The 22,526-nt window shown below is 40.3% G+C and overlaps 1 protein-coding gene across 1 annotated transcript in view; it reads right to left on the minus strand.

The window, feature by feature from the left end:
• Window positions 1–4,260: 4,260 nt before the first annotated feature.
• The window catches only part of mxra5a (matrix-remodelling associated 5a), a 70,944-nt gene continuing 52,678 nt past the window's right edge, over window positions 4,261–22,526 (minus strand). Inside the window, exon 7 of the mRNA XM_034173529.1 lies at window positions 4,261–6,002. Within this exon, the coding sequence (XP_034029420.1) occupies window positions 4,412–6,002 (1,591 nt within the window). The 3' untranslated portion in view covers window positions 4,261–4,411. The remainder of the gene's footprint in view (window positions 6,003–22,526) is intronic.

Raw genomic sequence — 22,526 nt, forward strand, 5'->3', positions numbered from 1 at the left:
TCAGACAAAGGAATTCCGACGAGGGGCTGGACGACTCCTCCCATAAGGAGTGCTCACAGGCGAATGAACAACCAACAGGCGTGGAAAAACTCATGCATGCGCACGAGGGTTCAAGCATGTCTGACATAAAAACATATGATTGAAATCCATATAGTTTTTGAAAAAAATAAAAGGACCTATACTTTATTGACAGACCTCGTAAAGTCTCCAATTCACTGAACCTGCGTGTCTTTAAATGTGGGAGGAAACCGGAGCACCTGGAGGAAACCCACACAAACACAGGGAAAACATGCAAAGTCCACACAGAAAGGCCATAGGTGGGGATCAATCCCATGACCTTCTTGCTGTGAGGAAACAGTGCTAACCAATAAGTTACTGTGCTGCCGATTGCTATTATTACACTGATGATGGCTATTATTACACAGGTCAACAACAAAAAAATTCTTGCATGGACTCTGATAACTGATTTAGGGTACTTTTGGGGTGCTGAATCTGAATCTGTGCTCAGATTTCCTCTAGCACCTCACATTTTTTTGCAATCTGTATGTTTCGTATTGATGGATTACATAGAAGTTGCTCAATCACTCACAAGTTTGATGCCACAGGACCGTAATATTGTTTATGGCGCTGAAGAGGTGTGCGAGACTGCAGCTTTTGCTTCAGTGCTTGATACGAGAAATATGTTTTCATATCTCAAACGTGATTGGCAAAAACTACCACCAGATTCAGAATCAGCACCCCCAAATTACCCAAAATCCATTGAAAAATTCGATGCAAGAAAAATTGTGTTGACCAGTGTGATTCAATATATTTTCTTCCAGTGTCACTGTGAAGCATTATTCACAATACAGTAAAACTCACATATAATAGATTCAGGTGGACCAGTGAATTTTGTCTGTTATAATTGAAATCTGCTATATGTATAAAATGGACAAAATCAGTTATATTTATAAAGCAAAGAAAATCTGTTATATATGTAACGGATGAGTTACAGACAGGAGGCGCTGAACGGGCTACGGGGAATCTCCAGCACCAATTAGTCTTACGTATTTCCTTTATTAAACGCCTGACCTTGAATAGGGGCTGCCTCATTTACTGGCCGGGTCAAAACTTCATCTGAAAAAAATAAACTCCTGCCTTAAATAAGCACCAGGCATTATGTGCATTAGAAGGATTACATTTAGGGCCCCTTCACACATAACACTATTGAAACCGACTAGCGCACAAAGGAGGAATTGGATGCCATTCGTGAAAAATTGGAGCTCCCTCTACATCTGTAGCTACAACTATTCGTGCACACCAATGCCCGAAAGAGAGAGAGTGCCCTGTGAGAGCCCATTCAATCCCTCTTGCAGCAGGTGTCGGCCAAATTCCAGGTGACACACACAAACATCCAACGCCGCTTGCTGGACACTTACAACCCCTGGCAAAAATTATGGAATCACCGGCCTCGGAGGATGTTCATTCAGTTGTTTAATTTTGTAGAAAAAAAGCAGATCACAGACATGACACAAAACTAAAGTCATTTCAAATGGCAACTTTCTGGCTTTAAGAAACACTATAAGAAATCAGGAAAAATAATTGTGGCAGTCAGTAACGGTTACTTTTTAGACCAAGCAGAGGGAAAAAAAATATGGAATCACTCAATTCTGAGGAAAAAATTATGGAATCATGAAAAACAAAAGAACGCTCCAACACATCACTAGTATTTTGTTGCACACCTCTGGCTTTTATAACAGCTTGCAGTCTCTGAGGCATGGACTTAATGAGTGACAAACAGTACTCTTCATCAATCTGGCTCCAACTTTCTCTGATTGCTGTTGCCAGATCAGCTTTGCAGGTTGGAGCCTTGTCATGGACCATTTTCTTCAACTTCCACAAAGATTTTCAATTGGATTAAGATCCGGACTATTTGCAGGCCATGACACTGACCCTATGTGTCTTTTTGCAAGGAATGTTTTCACAGTTTTTGCTCTATGGCAAGATGCATTATCATCTTGAAAAATGATTTCATCATCCCCAAACATCCTTTCAATTGATGGGATAAGAAAAGTGTCCAAAATATCAATGTAAACTTGTGCATTTATTGATGATGTAATGACAGCCATCTCCCCAGTGCCTTTACCTGACATGCAGCACCATATCATCAATGACTGTGGAAATTTACATGTTCTCTTCAGGCAGTCATCTTTATAAATCTCATTGGAACGGCACCAAACAAAAGTTCCAGCATCATCACCTTGCCCAATGCAGATTCGAGATTCATCACTGAATATGACTTTCATCCAGTCATCCACAGTCCACGATTGCTTTTCCTTAGCCCATTGTAACCTTGTTTTTTTTCTGTTTAGGTGTTAATGATGGCTTTCGTTTAGCTTTTCTGTATGTAAATCCCATTTCCTTTAGGCGGTTTCTTACAGTTCGATCACAGACGTTGACTCCAGTTTCCTCCCATTCGTTCCTCATTTGTTTTGTGGTACATTTTTGATTTTTGAGACACATTGCTTTAAGTTTTCTGTCTTGATGCTTTGATGTCTTCCTTGGTCTACCAGTATGTTTGCCTTTAACAACCTTCCCATGTTGTTTGTATTTGGTCCAGAGTTTAGACACAGCTGACTGTGAACAACCAACATCTTTTGCAACATTGCGTGATGATTTACCCTCTTTTAAGAGTTTGATAATCCTCTCCTTTGTTTCAATTGACATCTCTCGTGTTGGAGCCATGATTCATGTCAGTCCACTTGGTGCAACAGCTCTCCAAGGTATGATCACTCCTTTTTAGATGCAGACTAACGAGCAGATCTGATTTGATGCAGGTGTTAGTTTTGGGGATGAAAATTTACAGGGTGATTCCATAATTTTTTCCTCAGAATTGAGTGATTCCATATTTTTTTTCCCTCTGCTTGGTCTAAAAAGTAACTTTTCCTTGTAACTTTTCCTCTCCTTTCCTTTTCCTGATTTCTTATAGTGTTTCTTAAAGCCAGAAAGTTGCCATTTGAAATGACTTTAGTTTTGTGTCATGTCTGTGATCTGCTTTTTTTCTACAAAATTAACCAACTGAATGAACATCCGCTGAGGCCGGTGATTCCATAATTTTTGCCAGGGGTTGTAGAAAATGTGTGGCCATTCGCGCTGTTAGCACGAAATTAGTGAGCAGATGACCACTTTCGAGCTGGATGTGAAATGTGTTTAAGTGCCCTCACAAGTGTGGCGTGCAAAGCAACACACGTGGCGTGCCAGAGTGTTGGCTCCCCCCTCAACACATCTGCCGTGCGTATCACGTGTGTGTTTTCTCGACAGCAAAGATGCAATGTGGTGCAACACGTTCCAGCTGCTTGCACTGTGTTTGTGCACATGCACAAACGTGCATGAAACCGTCGCCAGTGTGTTGTGCACAACTGTGCGACCGTGCATCCCTCACGACAGCAGGTGGAATGTTTTGTGGTTCCCCATTTCTTCCGGTGTCGGCGTCTTTCGTGTTATGTGTTATGGACCCTTAGTTGAGTCACTCTTTTTTCTAAGTCTGCTATAGAGTGGTACCTTTAAAATCTTAAAGCCTGATTTAGGCTTCTCCAGCTCCATAATTCTGTGGCCATGCAATGACATTGATGTGCGAGTGACCCTTTTAAAGTTCGCCGTCACATCTTTATGCAATTTGCTGCAGTAACAGTGGCTTTTTCTGGTTTAATGTGTCCCTCAATGAGCTCCATTTCATATTTGTGGACTTTTCTGTCTAATGTATTTGATCCATGATCAAAACATAATTGGAATGTGCACTGCAAAAACTACTCAAATATGACAGGAGAGGAAGGAGTGAAAACATAAAATCCCTTGCAGTCTCCATCATTTAGCAAGTGTGCATCAGGCTGCGGGGAGGGTTCCCAGCCACGCAGATGGCTCTGATCGAAAGCTGTTTGGTTTGCCACATCCAGGGATATGTGTGAAATTTAACACCATATTGCAGGCAGCAAGCGACATTTTGGCATAAAGGCCTGCTCTGTTTAGGTCCTGAGTCTGAGCACGGCTTGAAAAAAATAAACACCCGGGCTTTTAATCAAGGAAATATGGTACCTTCTTCCCTCGACTCAGCTAGTGTTAGTACTTGATTCATTTCGCACCTCTGTTACGATTGGGCACATCCAGACTGCTCTGTCCAGCACATGCAAGGGGTTTTCAATGGAAATGCATTGCGATGGTACGCGACAGTTTGTCAGATGTGAGCGAAAATCCATTATACCAAATCTGGTACATACGGTGTTGGTTACATGGAAAACCATACAAAAACATTGGGATTCTTGCTTTTGTCCAGTCAGTGCGAGTATTTGGTTTATATGATGACGGTTTAGGTGAGTTTTACTGTATATGGATAATGAAACAGATGACAGTGAGCTAAGATGAGAAGTGAAAATTTTCAGAATACATTGAGATATGATGATTTAGAGTCTATTCCAATGGCATTCCTGGCTATGCATCGGTAGACACCAGTGTCTTTTTGTGTTGGGTTCTGAATGATGAGGGAACCTTGTGGATGGAGGTACTTATTTCCAAAAAGCTGTGGCTGTCTACCAACAGTTAAGAGGGTCTTATCAGGTGTTTCCCATGTTACCTCTGCTCTAGGGACCCCAGTCACTACACAGTTCAACTGAACAGCAACTCCACTTTTAGCGTAAGTTACAGAGGGAGGACCATTGGTAATTTGAGGGGGGTATGCCCTCACAACTACTGACACAGTAAGCAGAGAAGTGCCATACTCATTTGCTGCTCTGCATACATACGATCCTCTATCATAAATAGAAACTTGTTCAATTGCAAGTGTCCCATTAGACAGGACAGCATATCGTCCAGCTTGTTGTTTGTTGTTGAGGACAACTCCACTGGGCAGCGTCCATGTTAGTCTGAGGGGTGTCCCATTGGTTACACAATGGAGCAAAAGTGTGTCCCCTTTAGTGACACTGACAGGATTGTTATATCTGTTATTGATCTGTGGCTTTCTCCCTGGGGACACTGTGATTGTATGCTCTACCACACCTCCAAAATTATGCCCCAAGCAACGATACCTACCGACTTCAGCCAGGGAAGGGTTGCTGATGATCAAAGAGCCATCAGGCCTGTGGAAAAACTTAGAGAACCGAGCACCACTCACCAGTGGTGTACCACTGGGTAGTAGCCAGGTGATGTGAGGGTGCATTGCATGATCAGAGGAACAATTAAGAATAATAACATTCCCTGCTACTAGTGGCATGCTATCTGCTGTATAGTCTCTGATTTGTAGCTTCTCAACCTTCTCTTTAACAGTCAAGTTCACAACCAGACTGACCTCACCACCTTCATTACGAGCAATGCAAGTCAACTTTCCTGAGTCTGTTTGCTTGGGTGACCGGATTTCCAGGGTCCCGTTTTGGTGAACAATCATTCTGTTTCTGAAGTATGGGGCAGGAAGAACAACATTTCCTGGCAAAACCCATATAACATTTGGGGTGGGACTTCCCTTTGCCTTGCAGTCCATCAGCTTTCTCTGATCCTGGACTGCAGTCACATTGATGGTGTTTGTAGTGCCTCTTAACCCATTAATCATTGGAGGTATTACCACCACCTCCACCCTGATGACATGATGGTCCTGTCCTGCACTGTTCTTGGCTGTGCAGGTGTAGTTACCACCATCAAGACGTTGGGCCTTTTGAATCACCAATGTTCCATCATTGAAGACCTGGTATTTATCTAAGGCAGAAGAAATTACTCTCTTGGTTGGAGATATCCATGTAATATCAGGTGCTGGTTCTCCGTTGGCACTACACTTCAATGAAACTCTCTCACCATAGGAAACACTGATGCTCTTTGGCTCTTTATCCTTAATTTGTGGTTTGGCAGCTGAAACCTTAACCTTGATTTTGACCTTCATTTCATCTTTGCCAAGTTGGTTCTCTGCATAGCATGTGTAGTCACCTTCTTCTTGCATGCCCACGTCATTGAAGTACAGGGTCCCATTGTCAAACACCACATACCTTAGTACAATTCAGGGGAGAATGGGAAAGACAGAGAGTTAGATAACTTTTGGTTGAACATTAACATGTACCTTCAAGGATGTTACAAGTAAACAAATATTCATTAAAAAATACAGTTGTCATTTTTTAAAACTGACAATTTACTTAATGTTGGAATCTAGCTTTTACTAGATATTTCTGTGGTATATCACAAAATTACAGCTAATTTGATTTATTTTGGGGGTACTTCCTTGGCAAATATGAGGAACTTTCTACATGAGATTAGGGGGTGGTGGCCAAGTGGTTAGTGTGCTTGGTTTCAGTGCAGAAGGTTCCTGGTTCAAACTCCACCTGTAGCAACCCTGGGTGAAAAATGAGGGAGCAGCCGAAGGGACTTACTTACACCACGAGACTTTGCAGATGACATGGAGGAAAGAATGTATCAGCAAAGTTCAAAGTTCATGCTGCCTTAGAAGAAAACTATAAACTTGGAATTTCAAATTTTTCAACTTGGAAAAATATATCTAATAAAACTTTGACACAACATTAGTCTCCCCACTGACTAATTTTGGGAAACAAATTAAAAATGTAACTGTAACTAAAGTTAGTATAGACAGCTGACAGAGCAGATGTGTTTGGCTTATAGCAAAACCCTTGTGAAATATGTCCACATTATTACTGCAGCACAATGGTGCTGACTCTCAAATGTTATGCAGGAGAGAGTTTCCCAGTGTGGTCTTGTGTTGTCTTGATGTCTTGTTCTGATTTTTTCAAAGAAATTGTCTCTAGACCTCCGAGACAGGATTGTCTGGAGGCACAAATCCGGGGAAGGGTACAGAAACATTTCTGCTCCTTTCAAGGTCGCAATGAGCACAATGGCCACCCTCATCCATAAATGGCAGAAGTTCAGATCCACCAGGACTCTTCCTAGAGCTGGCAGCCCATCTAAAGTGAGCGATCGGGGGAGAAGGGCCTTAGTCAGGGAGGAGGCCAAGAAGCTGATGATCACTCTGTCAGAGCTCCAGCATTGTGGAGAGAGGAGAACCTTCCAGAAGGACAACCAACTCTGCAGCAATCCACCAATCAGACTTGTATAGCAGAGTGATCAGACGGAAGCCACTCCTTAGTAAAAGGCACATGGCAGCCCACCTGGCATTTGCCAGAAGGCACCTGAAGGACTCTCAGACCATGAGAAACAAAATTCTCTGGTCTGATGAGGCAAAGATTGAACTCTTTGGTATGAATGCCAGGCGTCATGTTGGGAGGAAAACGGACACTACTCATCACCAAGCCAATACAGCAGCATCATACTGTGGGGATATTTTTCAGCAGCAGGAACTGGGAGAATTGGTCAGAATAGAGGGACTGTACAGAGACATGCTGGATGAAAACCTGCTCCACAGCGCTCTTGACCCAAGAGTGGGGTGACGGTTCATCTTTCAGCAGGACAATGACCCTGAGCACACAGCCAAGATATCAAAGGAGTGGCTTCAGGACAACTCTGAATATTCTTCAGTGGCCCAACCAGAGCTCCATCCTGATTTTGATTGAATCCGATTGAACATCTCTGGAGAGATCTGAAAATGGCTGTGCACCGATGCGCCCCATCTAACCTGATGGAGCTTCAGAGGTGCTGGAAAGAGGAATGGGAAAAACTGCCCAAAGATAGGTGCGCCACGCTTGTGGCCTCACATTCAAGAAGAATTCTGGCTGTAATTGCTGCTAAACGTGCATCAACAAAGTATTGAGCAAAGTGTGTGTATACTTATGTACATGTGATTTCTTTGTTTTTTTTTTTTTGTTAATTTTCAAAAATAAAAAAATAAAAACATTTTTCATGTTGTTGTTACGGGGTTTTGTGACTAAAACTTTGAGGGGAAAAATGAATTCACTCCATTCTGGATTAAGGATGAAACTTAACAAATTGTGGACAAAGTGAAGCGCTGTGGATAGTTTCTGGATACACTGTTTAAACCTGTTAAATTTCCTGCAACCACACTTACATCAGCTGTTATCCACTCAAGACAGCTAAAAATATGCATGCAGGCTACTTATTCACTCCCATTGACAGTCCACATATGGGATGATTGAGAAGTTTGAGAACCATGCCTAACTTTTCGTGGGCCAGACTCAAAACTTCTCAATTGCCCCTTGTATTTAGATTACAAAATGTCAGACACGTCAGCCTCACAGAATATCACCATTTTGACCCTTTCTGAGCAACAAATCCTTAAAATCTATTGATAAACACAGCAAATGATACAGGATCATTCACCAAATTTATAACAAACTAGAAGCACTCAGAGAGTGCAAACCTCCGCCAAGGCCATGGGGTCACTGACGCCGTAATATCTACATGCCGTGGAATCATTGAACCTAAAAAAGTGTAACAATGATGTTTGCTCAGTAATAAAAAAAGTTTCATCTGCTGTGACTGGATAGCATGTATCCTTAGCGCTTGGCATCACAGTTTATTGCCACTTGCACCTTTCCCAGAAGCTACTGTCACCTGAGTACTGATATTGATATTGCATGTGCTTATAGACAAAGACAAATAAGAGACAAAATTCAATTTATTATTCAACTAAACTGCAAATATATGAATTTTTTTAACATTTACGAAACACTTCTCTAAACAAGGCCATAGGGTCACTGACCCTAAAGAGATTCCCTCCTTGGCACATTGATCTATTTCTTTTTGTCTCTTTCTCTGAAATTGTATGTAATAATCATTAGATTATTAATATATAAACAAAAATAAATTTAAGAAATATTACAATTTGAAAACAAATGCACCCGAATGTGATGACAGCTGCAACTGCTTAATGCTAACTTTTAACATTGAAAATGCCATAGACATGCTAATGCGTTAGCATCGTGATCCGGATTTAATCACTTGTTCCTCTTGTCATTTCCAACCACTCCACAAAATTTCATCAAAATCTATTCAAAACTTTTAGAGTTATCCTGCTGACAAACAGACAAACAAACAAATGTGACCGAAAACATAACCTCCTTGGCGGAGGTAATAATTTGACACAGATTTGGCAGAATTAGCCTGTTTTCAAGCAGATTTAAACCCAAACTCTTCAGAATGCTGGCATCCATTATGGGAAAACCTCTCATTGTTATGACAGGAAATTGAGGATGGGGTCATGTGGTTTTGGTTACATTCTGTTGCCAAAGGGAATTCCCCAGGAACCTTTGGATCTGACAGACAACAACAAAGCAGATATAATTTTTGCTCGTAGACTTCAGAGGGAGAAAAGAAAAGAGAAACAACAGCAGAAATCAAGTATAAAGGATTGGGGAAAATCAAGGATCATCATGTCTGACAGACTGTACTGAGGTAAGATCTTTGACTCTCTGTCCTTAACAGAAATTTTCCTGTTGCATGTCACTGATTTGACTTGACTATTTTCCTTTCGGGAAAAGCATAGATTATTTATGTTGGTAAACTTGGCAGTGGCAAGATACTTCACATCAGCAATAAACTAACAAAAATAAAGAAGAGTTATTGAAAAAAATAGGCCAAATGGCACAGTAAATTCCTGACTAATGAGCCATTCAATCATCATTTTCAAATCATGCAGTATTTTAAGTTTCACACAATACTCCAACAGGGGAGGTGATGGTCTAGAGGTTAAGTGTTGGGCTTGAGACCAGAGGATCCTCAGTTCAAATCCCAGCCTAACTGGAAAATCACTAAGGACCCTTGGGCAAGGTCCTTAATCCCCTAGTTGCTCCCAGTGTGTAGTGAGCACCTTGTATGGCAGCACCCTGACACTGGGGTGAATGTGAGGCATTATTGTAAAGTGCTTTGAGCATTTGATGCATATGGAAAAGCGCTATATAAATGCAGCCCATTACCATTTACTCTCCCCAATTTATACACTATACTCTCCACTTACATAACACCACTACATTCTTCCCCATCTATTTTTCTTGAATGTTTCCATCCCATTTTCATTTTGTAGACTGTTCATACAGACAAAATTTCTAAGAATAAGAAAGAACTTTATTAATCCCGAAGGAAATTGTTTTGCCAGAGTGCTGAAACAGTGAACATTGTTTTTTGTTTGTTTTTTACAGTGAGAACAATGAATACAACATGTCAATGCAAAATGACTGAAGACACTTGCACAAGATGTTGGCAGTACCGCACATAGCTCTGAGCAATTGAAAAACTCTGATCATTAGTATATGATCAGTGATTGAATGGTAGCGGCTTTGATGCAATGACTGAAGTCCTATTATTCTGTAAGAATTATAATAAATAATAAAATAATTAGGGTCAAACCACCAGTGAAGCTTGTCAAAGGACTCTATTGTTTATGTGCTGGTTTTTGTTTTCTGTGTAGGCTCTCAGTTGTCCAGGCGGTTTCCATAGTAGAGAAGCTTGAATCTTCGACTGGACTGGGTTGCTTGACGTGAGGACGTTTCGCTTCAAATCACAGAAGCTTCCTCAGCTAAAATTCTTGCTCTGGTAGTCTGACTTCTGTCTTGACTCTTGTAGAGAAGAATAAACCAGAAGCCAACAAAAGCTGGAGTTTTTAACCTAACCAGACCCCTCCTACCGAGAGGCCGACTGCTATAGGCTAGTGACTAAACAATAGCTCTAATTAGCACCTATTGTGCTCTAGATAGCACTCTCCTAATGATGGGATGGAAGCCTCCCCTGATGGCTCCCTTGACGACTCTCCTGATGACGTGAATGACTCATTACCATGAACAAAAGACTGAAACTGCTTTGACCTGAGTACCCCATTGTAAACAGGGGACAAAGTGTGTCTGAGACCCGCCCCCAGTTAAGGCTGGGTTTCAACTGTTTTACAAAGAATGCTTCCTTGACACCTCTCTTAAACCATTTCTTCTCTCTGGCTAAGATTTTAACTTCCTTGTCCTCAAACGTGTGGTTAGTGTCTTTCAGGTGGAGATGAACTGCAGATTGAGGTCCACTGGTGACCTCTCTGCGGTGCTGGTATAGCCTCTTGTTTAAAGGTTGCTTAGTCTCACCTATGTAGTGTTCATTACAGTTTTACTGACATTTCATATAATACACTACATTGCTCTGTTTGTAACTAGGGATCCTGTCCTTAGGGTGAACTAATTTCTGTCTCAAGGTGTTAACCGGTTTAAAGTAAACTGGGATTTTGTGCTGTCTGAAGATCCTCTGTAGTTTTTCCCCTACTCCTGCTAAATAAGGAAGAGACACTCCTCTTCTTCTTGTCTCCGTCTCCTGTCTATCTGGACTCTTTGTTTTCTGGGACTTCTGCACTTTGTCCAGGGACCATCGTGGGTACCCACATACTGTGAGGGCTTTCAGTACAAGTTGTTGTTCTTTAGCCCTTCCCTCTGCAGTTGTGGGCACCTGTAGGGCTCTGTGTTGAAGAGTCCTGATCACCCCGAGCTTGTGTTCAAGGGGGTGGTTTGAGCCAAAGAGCAGATATTGGTCAGTGTGAGTGGGTTTTAAACCTCTGTCTGGAGCTGCCTGTTCTCTCCAATCATAACATCACAGTCCAAGAAGGCTAAATGGTTGTTTCTGGCATCCTCACGTGTGAACTTGATATTGGAATCCACCGAATTGATTTGTTCTGTAAAGTCCTCGACCTCCTGTTGCTTGATTTTAACCCATGTGTCATCGACATATCTGAACCAGTGATTGGGAGAGATGCCCGTGAACGACGTCAAGGCTCAGTGCATCATGGGAAACCCCCAGCAGTCTAAGTCTATAGCAGCATAACTAAGGGATGGTTCACGGTCACCTGATCCAGCCCTAACTATAAGCTTTAGCAAAAAGGAAAGTTTTAAGCCTAATCTTAAAAGTAGAGAGGGTGTCTGTCGCTCTGATCCGAATTGGGAGCTGGTTCCACAGGAGAGGAGCCTGAAAGCTGAAGGCTCTGCCTCCCATTCTACTCTTAGAACCCTAGGAATTACCCTAGGAACTACAAGTAAGCCTGCAGTCTGAGAGCGAAGCGCTCTATTGGGGTGATATGGTACTACGAGGTCCCTAAGATAAGATGGGACCTGATTATTCAAAACCTTATAAGTAAGAAGAAGAATTTTAAATTCTATTCTAGAATTAACAGGAAGCCAATGAAGAGAGGCCAATATGGGTGAGATATGCTCTCTCCTTCTAGTCCCCGTTAGTACTCTAGCTGCAGCATTTTGAATTAACTGAAGGCTTTTTAGGGAACTTTTAGGACAACCTGATAATAATGAATTACAATAGTCCAGCCTAGAGGAAATAAATGCATGAATTAGTTTTTCAGCATCACTCTGAGACAAGACCTTTCTAATTTTAGAGATATTGCGTAAATGCAAAAAAGCAGTCCTACATATTTGTTTAATATGCGCTTTGAATGACATATCCTGATCAAAAATGACTGCAAGATTTCTCACAGTATTACTAGAGGTCAGGGTAATGCCATCCAGAGTAAGGATCTGGTTAGACACCATGTTTCTAAGATTTGTGGGGCCAAGTACAATAACTTCAGTTTTATCTGAGTTTAAAAGCAGGAAATTAGAGGTCATCCATGTCTTTATGTCTGTAAGACAATCCTGCAGTTTAGCTAATTGGTGTGTGTCCTTTGGCTTCATGGATAGATAAAGCTGGGTATCATCTGCATAACAATGAAAATTTAAGCAATGCCATCTAATAATACTGCCTAAGGGAAGCATGTATAAAGTGAATAAAATTGGTCCTAGCACAGAACCTTGTGGAACTCCATAATTAACCTTAGTCTGTGAAGAAGATTCCCCATTTACATGAACAAATTGTAATCTATTAGATAAATATGATTCAAACCACCGCAGCGCAGTGCCTTTAATACCTATGGCATGCTCTAATCTCTGTAATAAAATTTTATGGTCAACAGTATCAAAAGCAGCACTGAGGTCTAACATAACAAGCACAGAGATGAGTCCACTGTCTGAGGCCATAAGAAGATCATTTGTAACCTTCACTAATGCTGTTTCTGTACTATGATGAATTCTAAAACCTGACTGAAACTCTTCAAATAGACCATTCCTCTGCAGATGATCAGTTAGCTGTTTTACAACTACCCTTTCAAGAATTTCTGAGAGAAAAGGAAGGTTGGAGATTGGCCTATAATTAGCTAAGATAGCTGGGTCAAGTGATGGCTTTTTAAGTAATGGTTTAATTACTGCCACCTTAAAAGCCTGTGGTACATAGCCAACTAATAACGATAGATTGATCATATTTAAGATCGAAGCATTAAATAATGGTAGGGCTTCCTTGAGCAGCCTGGTAGGAATGGGGTCTAATAGACATGTTGATGGTTTGGATGAAGTAACTAATGAAAATAACTCAGACAGAACAATCTGAGAGAAAGATTCTAACCAAATACCGGCATCACTGAAAGCAGCCAAAGATAACGATACTTCTTTGGGATGGTTATGAGTAATTTTTTCTCTAATAGTTAAAATTTTATTAGCAAAGAAAGTCATGAAGTCATTACTAGTTAAAGTTAAAGGAATACTCGGCTCAATAGAGCTCTGACTCTTTGTCAGCCTGGCTACAGTGCTGAAAAGAAACCTGGGGTTGTTCTTATTTTCTTCAATTAGTGATGAGTAGTAAGATGTCCTAGCTTTACGGAGGGCTTTTTTATAGAGCAACAGACTCTTTTTCCAGGCTAAGTGAAGATCTTCTAAATTAGTGAGACGCCATTTCCTCTCCAACTTACGGGTTATCTGCTTTAAGCTGCGAGTTTGTGAGTTATACCACGGAGTCAGGCACTTCTGATTTAAAGCTCTCTTTTTCAGAGGAACTACAGCATTCAAAGTTGTCTTCAATGAGGATGTAAAACTATTGATGAGATACTCTATCTCACTTACAGAGTTTAGGTAGCTACTCTGCACTGTGTTGGTATATGGCATGTCAAGCAACCCAGTCCAGTCGAAGATTCAAGCTTCTCTACTATGGTTTTTGTTTTGTTTATTTATTGAGTGATTTATTTTTTCTAGGCACAAAAAGTGTTTGGGCAGCCTAAACCAGGTGGAGTTGAAATGTGAAATTTACATTGTTGGTAGATGTCAGAAAAAAAACTTGCAATATACAAAAAAATGGCCTGTGAAAAACGCTAGGTGATGCTATAATTAAAAAAAAAAAAGTTAACACTAATACCTTTTGATCCATGGGGTCAGCCAGAGTAAAACATTATACCATTGTGATTGGTGGAGTGAGCCTGTTCTTACAGTGCAGGCCATGTGCATTCGTGCTTTGAATTTTTTTCACAATATTGCGAAATATGCTAAATTGGCTTGAAGGAACTCGTCTCTGGATTTTTGCCATAGAAAATTAAGATTGGTATCAAAATGTTCTCTGCTTTGTGAATCTCAATAATTAGACCCGAAACTTTCAATTTTTTTGCTCTGTTTGCAATTTTTTTACAGCTTTGAGTTTGACCATGTATGATGCTCTTTACTTCATGACGCATTTTCTCATTAATGGCATGAAATCGGGCAGGTATATGCATGGCCTGTTAGAGTTGCAATGTCAAATCTGGTGGAACTGCACCACTAGATGATGCTGTAAAGCACATTTTCTTTGAATTTCAAAGGTACAAATTTCTGAAAATGTCATGTAGATTTTTCCCGAGAGCTATACAAGGTGCCATTTTACTGTTAGACCCAGTGGTGGGTACACTTCCGATAATCTGATAACAGATAATTATCAAAGATAATGTTTTCATTATCGGATTATCTTTTTAGATAAATTTCAAAACCATCATCGGACTAATTATCTACCAATGAATTACCGTCCGATAACTTTTAGACAGATAACGTACTAAACTAAGCTGAACAGTGAAAAACATTTTTAAAACTGTTAAAGCTGTTGAGACCTACCTGTTAAAAGTTTCCTAATAAGCATGTTCTACCCTCTGTAAACCGAAACCACGCTATTGTCTATAAGCAAAGGAGAACTCGTGACAAAGAAAAAAGTCATTTTCTTTAACACCATACTAATATAACCACAATGTCACTAAGTCATCCAGAGGCATACATGTTTAACTTGTGGTTCAAATTTTAACCACTCATTTTAGACAAGTTATTTAAAATTACTGTCATGTCTGAAGTTTATAAAGTGAAAATATCAGATATATGTTTTCGTTTTAAAGTAATGTGCTAATTTTTAAGGTTATGTGAGCACATGCTGTGCCAGGCAGCAATGCATTATGGGTAGCATAAGGTAATCTGAGACGTTCACGACAGGACAAATGCATTTCAGACATTCTGTTCAGGGTCCACAGATAACAGCATTAAACTCTAGTGCCTAAAACTCTCGTGAATATATTCTCTGGGTTTATAGACATTAGTGTATTTACGTTTGTTAAATTCCACGCATCTTAAATGTAGCAGACACGGATTATCTGGAATTTTGTTTGACATTTTTTAAGGCCGCTACTGCCATCTACTGGCCAGGAGTGTTTATGGCAGTATTAAACGTCTGGGTACATGGCTGCTCTCAAAGTGTTGGTATTGTCCATTGTCCAGGCGCTTTTTGTGTGCATATATTTGTTAACTTTGTATTCTAAAACTACGGTTAGAAGTAATTCCAACTCCTTATCGGTCCACACGAACGAGGTTGGCGCCATGTTTTTAGTTTTTGTGGAAGTGACGACAAGAGAATAAGGCTCCTGATTGGATAGAATTTTAATCAGTACCGCCACCCAAAGATTTGGCAGACTAATTACAACACATTTATATGGTTCGATGTGGATGGATTTTTTTTTTAAACGACGTAGTGTGGATGAAGTTTTTTCCCCAAACTGAAAGGGTAAGATATTCGGTTTTACAAATACCCGACAACGTGTGTACATGGCCTTATGTCTGTGAAAGGCACTATATAAATAAATTTACTTACTTACTTACTAATATTGAGTGCACGTTTTACAACATCATAAAAGTTTTAAAACATGCAATTAGGATGACACTTCCAGGGCTCCGTAAAAATGCCTGTTTTTACAAATAAAAATGGAATATTTTACAAAAGCACATTTATCTTTAAACCAACACACGACACACGTCACATTAACGTGTTGGTTTACATAACGGATTACTGAACCAATCACTGTTTAGTACTTTTACCCAGAATGCTTTGCAGTCTGTGTTTGTTACAAAACCTCAGAATTACTGCCTTATTCAACATTAAAAGATATATGTTATATTTTAACTTTGTACAAATGACAGAATTGACATTAATGGAGTTATTCTATCAGTATTTTCAAAAAACCATAAGTTAGTATGACTTTATTTTTCAAAACCTCCGCCTGACCGAAGTGTTGAAATTGCTAGAGAGTGGGTCTTATGGCTGCTCTTGGTGTGTCTTTGTGGTGGGAGTGCTGTTGTAAACAAGAGCTTCCAGCAGGGACAGAATGTTGATAGAAAAATGATTATGATTAGTAAAGAGGTGATTTTGTGGATGCTCTCAAGGTTTGTCTGTACTGCTTCCTGCAGGGAGCAGCATGGTCAAACATTCTTGCTTATTCTTTAGGTCTTTTACCACTTCTGATGCTTTCAGAAGTGCTTGTGTTAAAAATCAATTTCAGCTCTTTAGTAACTGCAAATGTCCCATAGACAACACCGGAATTTATCGGTTATTGATTATCTGTAACTTCCGATACATTTTTGGGTGGTTTATCTTTATCAAAGATAACTTTTCAGTTATCTTATTATCTGTTATCAAAGTTAATTTTTTGGTTATCTGTGCCCACCACTGGTTAGACCAAAGATAATGATAAATCACCTCTTAATTTTTTTTTTTTCATATTTTTAAATTTGCTTTAAGGACAGCCGAAACAACTCAAAATGCGTTCTCATAAATATATGTACAAATGCTGCCAAGTTTGCCAGCTTCAACCAGGATACTCTTTATTGTGCATAGAGCACAGTACAAACTGTCTGCATATAAAAAATGGCCAGAAAAAAACAGTAGGTGGTGCTATAAGCCACTTTGAAAAATCAACTTCTAATATAAAATGTGATCCATCGGAACATGGGAAAGCTTTATATTTTTGTGATCAGTGGCTTAAGCTCTTTTATTACTTTGACAAGTTTCTTGACTTCAGTTTTGACCACATGTGATGCTATTTAATTAATGATGGGTTTTCTCATTAATGGATTACCAAATGGCATGAAATTTGGGATTTTGGTGGAGCTCAGAACAACTTAGTCATATCCAGAAACTGTCTAGTAAAAACCGTGAGGTGGCGCTATAAATAATAAATACATTTTGACTAGTGGTGCTCCGATTGATTGGCCACCGAACATTATTGGCCGATTTCCGTGAAAAACCATGCGATAGGCACCTGCCAATCAATGCGTTTCATCGGCATCACAAAAACCAATTGCCTACAGCTCATACTTTCAAACATTTGGTGGCGGTAATGCACCATGTTGGTTTGCAAACTGCCAAAAAACGTGAAAGAAGAAGGCCCTGTGTACAGGCACAGCAAACATGTCTGATGTGTGGAACATTTATACAGTCTGTGAGAGCGATGGAATGTTTGCATCCTCATGGGGAAGTACGGTAAAACACTTCAATACAACTAATTTAATCAGACATTTAAAGAACAAACACTTGTCAGAGTATGGTGAGTTTTCAAGGCTCACGGCAGAAAATGAAAAGAAGACAGCCGGAGCAGATTTGGCGTAGTCCGTGTAGGCTGGTGTAAGATGGAGCATGGTTGCGTTCCTAGTCTTGCTTACAGTTGTGTATGGGTGTTTCCTGTACGCTTACTGCCATGTATGTAGCCCTCACTGCTATTTTTTCTGCCTCTCACAGTCCACTCCTGCCTAATTTTTTTTTTTTTTGGCACTGTGGAAATGCGCTCCATTCTCAAAACGGTACATGAACGCAAATGGCACTCACGTTTCCAGATGTACAGCGGGACACACTCCTGTCTCCTCAGAGCTCATAAAATCAGATTACAAAGTTCAGAGTCTTTTGTTCCCCCCTCCCCCCCCCAAAAAAGTAGAAAATATTGCCGTTTAAACTCACAAGCATACTTAAACATCCCATTTCTTGTTTCAGCATTCTAAAGAGAGCGAGACAGAGGGAAGGAGAGCGATAGCCCTGTCTTTCCCTCTGCTCTTTTTTTCAAGACCTGCTGTTTTTGTTCTCTGGATTTTGAAAGAAATCCAATTTATGAATTCAAAGAATGCAAATCATGTTTTCTGATTATCGGATTACTCAAGTGCATGTAAACGGATGCATCCCTGCTCCGACCGGCTAACGCACGAGCAAAGGCTCGTTCAGCCGTTTTATGAACACACACACAGCTGAGGAATCACTTCATCACACATTCGTGCATGTTTGATCACCTGTTGTAAGCCCGCGCAGGCACCGTGCAGGCACCGCATACCAGCTACGTGGTTCATTTCACCACACACTCACACGCCCTTTCAATCAACTATTGTAAGCATGCACAAGTGCTGCAGGCTGCATGGATCATGCAGCCACACACACACACGCTACACCTGTTCTCCTCTAGGTGATTCACTCTGGATGCATGCACTCATATTTTGGATGTGTACAGTTGTGCAATTTTATGTATATTTGCATATAGAAGTGCAGTGTTGTGTAGATTTGCATGCAATACTGCAGTGTTGCGCAGACTTGCTTAAAAACTGCATACTTTCTTGCTCCAGTGCTCTATGCAGAAAAAATTAAACGTTTAATTTTTGCATCCACTTTACGTACCCCTTTGTGTCCCTCAGCATGCTGCCTCGTAGGGCAGCATAAACTTGGCGGACAGCTGCTTAAGATTGGTGTAGAGCTGCGTAGTCTGTACGCTGCATTACACAACTCTACACAGGCCCGGTGTGAAAGGGGTGTTACACCACTAAATTCTATCGAGCTTTTCTCATCAGATGCTCAATGCATTTTAGAGTCAAATTAAATCACATCTGGGAGCATGAGCTGATGCTGCACTTCGGCATATCCACAACACAACAGAACTGCCTTGGGTCTATAATAATAATTGTAAAAAATAACGCTGACTACGTCACGGTTTCGCATATTACGGGCTATTTTTTAGAACATAACTCCAGCGATTAATGAGGGACCACTGTAACACTTTATTGATTATATACTACAAAACAATTGATACGACGGCCGCTTTTGATGCTCTATTGGCATACGTCGTGATTGGTGGAGTTCTTTTTCTTTGCCGTCTTCCTGGCTTCCATGTCGTAAAATGAGGGTGTGTCTGAAGCGGAGTCTGAATATTTATGGGCATGTTTATTATAATTACGATCGTTTCCACCCGCCGCATTTATCAAGATCACGTCAGGCGTACGCCAGAAATGGGCAGGTACGCACTGCTTGATACATGTCACTGCAACTTTGGTGTATTTCAAGTTTACGCCGTAAATTTACGCCACAAGTGCGCAACATTGATACATGAGGCCCAATGTAAGTGATACTCCTCATCTTAGTTTCTCCCAATAACTGCTTGTTTGATACAAAGTCATTCCAGCGGCTCATCCAAAGAGACCTAGTACCACAGACATATAGTTGTCTCCTTAGGTCACTATTAGCATCTAAGTCTCACAACCATACAGCAAGACAGTCAGGATTAAGACACTGAATACTTCATTCTCCAGTAAAGATACTGGCTTCGCCAGACACTTCTGTCTCATGACCTCATGACTCCATACACTATTCCCAGGTATTTCCCAATCTCAAAAGCTGAGGACCCAGAGACATGTATGTCACAGCTGAAATAAGTGAATGTCTCTACAAGTTCAACACTTTCACCACATACAGATACACTTCTGATAGCTGAGTCCAGGTAGACATCAAAAGTCTAAATCTTAGTCTTGATTCAGGATGACCACAATCCCCCGGAACACCCCAGGGCACGGTGCTGGCCCCTCTTCTCTTCACCCTGTACACCTTGGATGTCTGCTACAACTCTGAGCTGTGTCACATCCAGAAGTTCACAGATGACTCAGCCATTGTTGGATGCATCAGGGATGACAGAAAGGAGGAGTACAGGAGCCTAGTGAGGGACTTTATTGTCTGATGCCATACAAACCATCTACAGCTCAACACCTCAAAGACAAAGGAGCTGGTCATTGACTTTGTGAAGTCCAGACCAAGACCGTGACCAGTTCTGATCGAGGGAGTTGAGGTGGAGGCTGTGGATTCCTGCAAGTACCTCGGGCTGTGACTGGACGGAAAACTAGACTGGACAACCCACACAATCACCTATAGAGGAAGGGACAGAGCAGGATGGACTTTTATTTGTATTTACATTTTGCAAATTGTTTTACAATGCTGCTGGAACCTCAGTTTCCCTGAGGGAGTCTTCCCAAGGGATTAATAAAGTTCTATCTAATCTAATTGAATCTAATCTAAAACCTAGACACTCTTGATTCCTCACTCAGCTTCTCAAGTGCTGCAATCAGAGTATCCACTGATTCTGCAAAGATCACAGCATCATCCATGAGGTCCAGGTCAGTAAACCTTTCCACATCAACAAAAGCACCCAAGTCGCTGATTTCCACAACCCTACAAAACACCCAGTCCATACTGAACAGTGTAGGAGCCTGAACGCACCCCTGATGAATGCCAGTTTTCACTGTTAAAAACTCAGTCTCTGCCTCCACTCTATACTGCACTCACAGTATTTGTGTTTAGTTTCTTGGGGATCCCACGACTTCTCAAGATGTTCCAGAGAGCAGTCTGATCAGCTTAATCACATGTTTTGTGAAAATCAACATAGACTGCAAAAAAGCACTGGCAATATTCCTGCTTGCTTTCAATCAAGACTGACAGAGCTAGAATGCAGTCAATGGTTAACTTCTTGGGTGTGAAGCCAGACTGTTCTGGTCATTGAGCAGCAAGAAGCTGGATCTGAATCCTATTAAAGAAAGATCCTTGCAAGCACCTTCCCTGGTGCAGAGGGCAGTTTGATGCCCCAATAGTTGTTAGAGTCCATACCTTTTTCTGCACCACTAGATGGATCAACTTTTTCTTTCCAGATTGGGGACAAGTCCTTTCTAAAAGTAATTTCAAATGTGGTTTTGAGATTTAAACTAACCCAATTGGGTTATCAGGCCATGTCTGCCAACACCCATGCTTTGCAGTCTCAGGATGCTGGCTTGCTATCTGTTCCAATAGTTAAGAAATAGCCAGCAGGTTATCGAGGGTTTTGTTGAATGTTTCATTTATGCAACAGCCTACCTATACATGATAGAGGGTCCAATTTAGCCCAAACATTTAAAGTTTTCTAACTTGTTCAAATGTTTATTAATATGTATACTTTGTGGACATGAACGAGCAAAACTCTTCAGTATCTCACCATGTCATTTAGGTCCTTCAGCTTCTGCGGTGGTTCTGCCCCCCCCCGCCTTTTTAAGCATTTTTCTTTATTTGCTTCTCACATACCTGGAAAAGCTCCTCGCCATCTAACCATGTTCCTTTAGGTCCTTCAGACTTTTTTCAGTCAAATGGTTCTTGGGAGCATGAGCATGACTAAAACCTTTCAGAGTCCCCCCCCCCCCCCCCCCTTTTTTTTTAAATGTAGATGTAAATTAATATTCAAAGTTTTCAGCTAGTTGACAGTAGGGCTGTACAATATGGTCAAATTATCGTATCTCAATATTTTCATATCAATATGATATATGATATGACTATGATTTGACAACAAAGTGCAGCAAAAGTGAAAATTAAACATTCTTAAACAAAACAGTAATAATACCACACTCATTTTGCACTCACCATAAGGTTAGGATACTGTGCCCTCCAAAAGCATTGTAACACTTGGAATTTCACACATTTTAACTTGTTTATGCCATTTTAAATACAAGAAATACTAAAAAATGAAAAATACAATTTTTTTAAATTAGCTTACTCAAACTCAAACTGAAATCAAATCTCTAAAACTTGTTAATAGCTGTAAATAATAATCAGTTTTATTGCCAGTTTTCTTCAGACAAGTCAGGGGATGGAAGCATGAACATTTCCAAGTCACTGAATATGTCTTGGACTATATTTACATCAATTATGAAGACATACAAAAGTTTCTTTCACCAAAACATCAAATCTAGGCTTTCATCTCAAATGTACTTTTTGGAAAATTTTAGCTGAACTTTCAGGTCTTCTTTTTAAGAAAATCCTCCTGTACACCACTTTGTCAGGAAGCTGGATTTTAGATTCTTAAATAATTTATATCAAGTTGTAGAGATTTGCTTTCAATTTAAGGAAGATAATTTTAGAAAAAAAATGTATTTGAAATGGAATAAACAAATTAAAATGTGTGAAATACCAAGTGTTCCAATACTTTAGAGGGCAATTGAGAAACAGTGAAGAGCAGCATCTTACATCTCATATATAGTGCAGAGGATAAGAGAATATTTAGAGTGGAATCCTGCAAATGGTGATCATCAAATTCAGCACAAATAATCCATAGACATGAACTCTTTTGAAAAAACTGATTGGCCACTTGAATCTTCAAGAGGCAGCCAGTTAGGGGTCAATTGAAAAATTACACAGGGGTCAAAATTAAAAGATGC

Source organism: Thalassophryne amazonica, chromosome 1 (genome assembly GCF_902500255.1).
Source record: "Thalassophryne amazonica chromosome 1, fThaAma1.1, whole genome shotgun sequence".
Classification (NCBI taxonomy): domain Eukaryota; kingdom Metazoa; phylum Chordata; class Actinopteri; order Batrachoidiformes; family Batrachoididae; genus Thalassophryne; species Thalassophryne amazonica.